This window comes from Trachymyrmex septentrionalis, unplaced genomic scaffold, assembly GCF_001594115.1.
Source record: "Trachymyrmex septentrionalis isolate Tsep2-gDNA-1 unplaced genomic scaffold, Tsep1.0 scaffold11, whole genome shotgun sequence".
NCBI lineage: Eukaryota > Metazoa > Arthropoda > Insecta > Hymenoptera > Formicidae > Trachymyrmex > Trachymyrmex septentrionalis.
Genome location: NW_017304228.1, coordinates 4,836,753 through 4,842,347, shown reverse-complemented (window position 1 = coordinate 4,842,347; position 5,595 = coordinate 4,836,753). Strand labels below are relative to the sequence as shown.

The 5,595-nt window shown below is 37.1% G+C and overlaps 1 protein-coding gene across 2 annotated transcripts in view; it reads left to right on the top strand.

Moving 5' to 3' along the window:
• Window positions 1-3,529, top strand: part of LOC108750484 — an 11,467-nt gene extending 7,938 nt beyond the window's left edge. For both annotated transcript variants that reach the window (XM_018489958.1, XM_018489950.1), the window contains exons 4-6: window positions 1,043-1,192; window positions 1,749-2,671; window positions 3,275-3,529. In XM_018489958.1, the coding sequence (XP_018345460.1) occupies window positions 1,043-1,192; window positions 1,749-2,671; window positions 3,275-3,508 (1,307 nt within the window). In that variant the 3' untranslated portion in view covers window positions 3,509-3,529. The remainder of the gene's footprint in view (window positions 1-1,042; window positions 1,193-1,748; window positions 2,672-3,274) is intronic.
• The last annotated feature ends 2,066 nt before the right edge of the window (window positions 3,530-5,595 follow it).

Here is a 5,595-nt window from a genome sequence, read left to right as displayed (position 1 = left end):
TCTTTCTCTCTTGTAGGATTTTGATAAATTCGCCAAACTCTGATATAAGATTTCTACTCCGGAGAAATTCCAAAAACTCAAAATCTTTGAACTATCTGTATATATACTACGCCATCGCGTGTTAAAAAATATCTAGAGTAGAGATTTAATATGTTACTGCTCGCTAAGGTGACGAGATAGACTGCGGAAATTGGGCGGCACGAATTAATTCAGCACAATCTCCCTCAGCTTAACAGTTTTATTTTGCATCTCTGTATTCCAAGTCTACTATGTAGACAGATCTGTCCAATTTGAGCTCCGAAGTCAAAACGCAAAGTCATCGACGTAAAAAAATTTAATGTAAGATTTTAGAAACTATAAAGTGGTGATAAGCGTCACTTAGATGCATATCAACATTTTACAGTCTCCGAAATCTTACCCGCATTGAATTTTTTTGTGTCGATAGCTTTGCATTTTGGCTCAAATTAGACAGGCCTGATGTAGAACGGACACACGGCTCCTACGCTGCTGCGTGTAAATAAATGGGGAAAAGTGGCATTCGGGCCTTGATTACACCTGTATTTGGTCACGTGAATTACTTAGAGCACCAACAGCAGTGAGAATTTCATATAATGTTCAGTAGCTGGCCATAAAGTGCTTATTATGAGATCTTAATTGCGTTGATTGCACCATCAGTCTAGTTCTTCACGTAAATTATGTAGAGCGCGATAACGATAACGATCTCATACAATAATCGGTAATCGGCCATAAAATTATTACAAGAGAGATCTTTTATCTATTAATAACATTTATTAATTAACGAAATTAACTTTAAACCGATTTTTAATAAAAAGAATTTTCTGATTAAAGTTATAATTTATTGACTTACGATAAAAGAAATTAATTTACGTTACAAATTGATCAAAAGCACAATAAATATTTTCTCGTACTGGGCATTCTATGGTCTTTCTATTAATGTTCAATGGATTTCTGCTCGATATCTCGAATGGTAGTCAATTTGCAGATGAGCGTTGCGCGATCTAACGGAGATTGTATTTTGCAGAGCCGCGTAAGGTCTTGCCCATCCTTAAGACCGACGAACCCGTTTGTCCAGAGGGAAAATTGTCGTGCGGTAACGGCGAGTGCGTCGACAAGGAGCTCTTCTGTAATGGCAAACCTGACTGCAAGGACGAGTCCGATGAGAACGCCTGCAGTAAGTTTTGCAATGTACTACCGACTACGTTCGCCTACCGATGTTAACATGAGCCGATCCCAGATTTGGATTATAATCTCCTTGCGTAAAAATATATAGAAACGTCGAACATAATCGTTAAAGTATCAAAGTAGATGCATAAGAATGTCTTTGGTAACTTTAGTATTGAAACAGTTTGGCATATAGCTGAAAAAATATATATATTTCATCAAATACGAAGAAGAATGCTATCACGGTCACACACACACACACACACACACACACACACAAAGTTAGATGTTTCAAATAATACAATATACATTCATTTTAAATGAATTTTATTTCAGATAAGATTGAGCGTCGATAACTTTCAGATTTTCAACACAATTAATCTGAAATGCTACTAATCTCCCCTAAATTAAAAAAACTGCAAAAAAACTTATATATATATATATATTTCAATATTTGCTACAAGACTCTTTCTCCAGTGGCTCTTTAAATTAATTCGATTTAAGTAAAGAAATTCCTTTAATATTTTTAAAATCAACGTATTATTAGAAATATATTTAATTTATAGCCGTGGAAACCGATCCCAACCGCGCTCCAGATTGCGATCCCACGCAATGCGTCTTACCTGACTGCTACTGTTCGGCCGATGGCACCCGTATACCCGGCAACATCGATCCCCAGCAAGTGCCGCAGATGATCACAATCACTTTCAACGGCGCTGTAAATGTGGACAATATCGATCTCTATGAGGAGATCTTTAACGGGCAACGTCAGAATCCGAACGGCTGCCAGATCCGCGGTACATTCTTCGTTTCTCACAAGTACACCAACTATTCGGCGGTACAGGATCTTCATCGACGCGGACATGAAATCGCGGTATTTTCATTGACGCACAAGGAAGATCCGCAATATTGGAGCCAGGGTACGTACGACGACTGGTTGGCAGAGATGGCTGGTGCCAGGCTGATCATCGAGCGTTTCGCCAACATCACCGATGGCTCTATCATCGGTGTGCGGGCCCCTTACCTCAGAGTAGGTGGTAACAAACAGTTCGAGATGATGGCTGATCAGTTCTTCGTATATGACGCCTCCATCACTGCGTCTCTGGGACGTGTGCCAATTTGGCCGTACACATTGTACTTCAGAATGCCTCACAGGTGCAACGGCAACGGTGGCAACTGCCCGTCGAGGTCGCATCCAGTTTGGGAGATGGTGATGAACGAGCTGGACCGTAGAGATGATCCTACCTTCGATGAGTCTTTGCCAGGTTGTCACATGGTTGACTCCTGCTCCAACATCCAGACTGGCGAGCAGTTTGCTCGTCTGCTCAGACACAACTTTAACAGGCATTTCAATAGCAACAGAGCGCCGCTCGGTTTGCACTTCCATGCGTCCTGGTTGAAGAGTAAGAAAGAATATAAGGAAGAGCTAATCAAGTTCATCGAGGAAATGATCGCCAGGAGCGACGTGTACTTCGTCACCATGGTTCAGGTGAGAGATCGAGCTTGTATTTTTTGCAGAGAGAGAGAGAGAGAGAGAGAGAGAACGGTTTTGCGGAAGCATCTAAAAATTTAGATAAATACAAATCTGAAAATAATTTTGTCGGATTATAAAAGTAATTATGTAAAGCTAGTTGCATTTCGAAAAAAATTATATTAAAAATTGGATAAAATAAGTTATTTCATACATATGTGTAACATGGCGAACAAAAATGTCATAAAGGTTCTCTATGAGCACAAGCCTTTGATACATTATAATTAAAAAAAATCTATTATTAGATAATTCATTATTAGGTAATTCATTTTTCAATCATTTCACTGAAACTTTTAGTTTTCCACTATTTTATAATATTATTTCATAATTATTAATTAAGTGCAAGATCTATATTCCACACGATACACTTGATCTGAGAAACAACCTAGAGCATCTTCTGAAAGTCTTTAGGATATTTCTTGGAAATCTGTGCTGTATAAGTTATTTTCAAATATCTTTACTTTGCTAAATTTTTAGATACTTCGCAAATTGTCCGTGTAATAATCATTAATGTATTCATACATTAAAGAGTAGAAGTTTTAAATCTCGTTTGTTCTCTAGGTAATTAAATGGATGCAGCAGCCTACTGAGCTCTCAGCGCTCAGAGATTTCCAGGACTGGAAGGAGACCTGTGACGAGAAGGGTTTACCCTATTGCTCGTTGCCCAACGCTTGCCCTTTAACGACCAGAGAGTTACCCGGAGAGACTCTGCGTCTCTTCACCTGCATGGAGTGCCCCAATAACTATCCATGGTTGTTGGATCCGACCGGCGACGGCTTCTCCGCGAGAAAGTGATCCATCATCCGCGAAACGAACGACGCGTCGACGCGTCAGCCGATCGCGCGATCGGATTATCAGAGATCGATCATTTTTCCGGCAAGTCCGGGAATCACGTCGGATAAGACGTGGTAATTGATGGCGAACCGATCGAAACGAGGACGCGGCTCTGAAAGATACAGAGAAAGCAATCGGGCGATGGGCGCGTGGAGGCGCGAAATTTCGAATGAGATCCCGGAATCGTCTTATCACGATTAGAAAGTGTCACCTTGGCCACTTGAAGATCTGGCCATAACACTAATATTAATGTAGAACGAAGTCTCTGCTTTCGCAAGGGGAAAATACGTACCGCGCCCGGTTTCTCTTCCGCGACTCGACTATAATTATTATTATTTATGTAAATTAAGATCGGTAAAACGCACATCGCCGCATACGGTCGCGAGGACTGATCGATTTCTCGTGGGGAAACGCCATCGCGTATGATCGTGGGGAAAAAGCTCGTCTCCTTCCTGCCCGCGTGACAAGAGCGGCGAGCCTGCACGTCTAGAGACGTGACTCTCGAAAATTGATGCTCGACGAGAATGAGACAATCCCGGAGACTTCCCACTTGTACATAATCACCGGATCCTTGCCCTCCCAATTCTCGTCCTCGTTGCTTTCTAGAGACATTTATAGGCGGAACGATAACGAAGCCTCGCGGCCGATGAAGCGAAAGATGAAAAGTTGAATATACCATTCTGTGCCTCTCTGAACATGTACTCTGTAGAATTTAAGCGACGCGCGACATTCTAAGTATATAATTTTTAGTGTCCTTATAATACATATTTTCGAATAAAAACTGTATGTACAAAAATTAGCATGTATATTACATACCAATTCCCGCAATCAATACATAATATATTTCATAATATTTATAAAACAATAATAATAAATTAGATAATAAAGTTAATTAGATTTTTAAAAATCTTAATATAAAAGACATCACAGCTTTAGAGTTTCAAGAAATCAAATTTATATATAATTACAGTTATAAATAATTACATAATATTGCACAAAATTTATAACTTTAATCTAATTCTGTAATATCATATAATTCAATATATATCATTATTAAAATTACACAAATTTAAATTTAATTAATTAGTATCTATCAATTTAAATATCTATTATAACATTAAAATTTTGTTTAGTCATATCACATGATATTTAATTCTGCAAGATTGTAAAAATTAATTCTGCGTTTTAAGATATTATATAGTTTTATCTTTTGAACCGCTTCTTTAATCGTCGCTATATTCTTGAGAGATATTATATCTAGCTTCGAGATATTCTTCCTTTTAGGGATTATCTTCCAAGTATTAAACTTTCTCACACCACGATAAGGTGTTACTTAAAAGGAGTCTTGTTAAATTAGTTAAAACCTTGTTAAATTAGTTAAAAAAGTACTTAACATTACTTTTAAAAATTTGGAAAGTATATTGCTGCTATGAAATATTTAATGTACTAAAATGATTATCGGTTTTTTATTTTATTCTTTTTAAAAAATATTATTTTGTAACCTTTTATTATTAATACTTTTCTCAAATACGTAGTTCTTTATTATTAATTAGCATCTTTTAAGTGATGCTATTTTTATTTAAAAAAATATATTTTTAGCGTTATTTATACTTTTAATAAATGTTTCCAGGCACTTATTAATATTATTTTATTGCGATTTCTTTTTATATCTCACAATACAGTATTTTAGTCCTTGTCTTACTATAATACATACAAAAAGAATGTACATTTAAAAATAGGAACATATATTTATAATGAATACATGTCTCTATAAAAGGCAAAATGCAAAAAATCCATTTTGCAAATCATTATATGTCATTTTTTAGTTAAAGCATTTAAAAAATCTTGCGCGCATGCACGATACCAGAGAGAAACCTGAAAGGGGCCATGCCGACCTTTTTCCTGTTACCGTCGAAATCGCTCATACACTACCGCCAGTACATCTATTTTCAGTTTGGGAACTACGTGACTACATACATTTTCTGACACTATCGATAAAATCGTATCGTTGAAAATAGACATGGTTCGTCTCTGTAATACACACACAC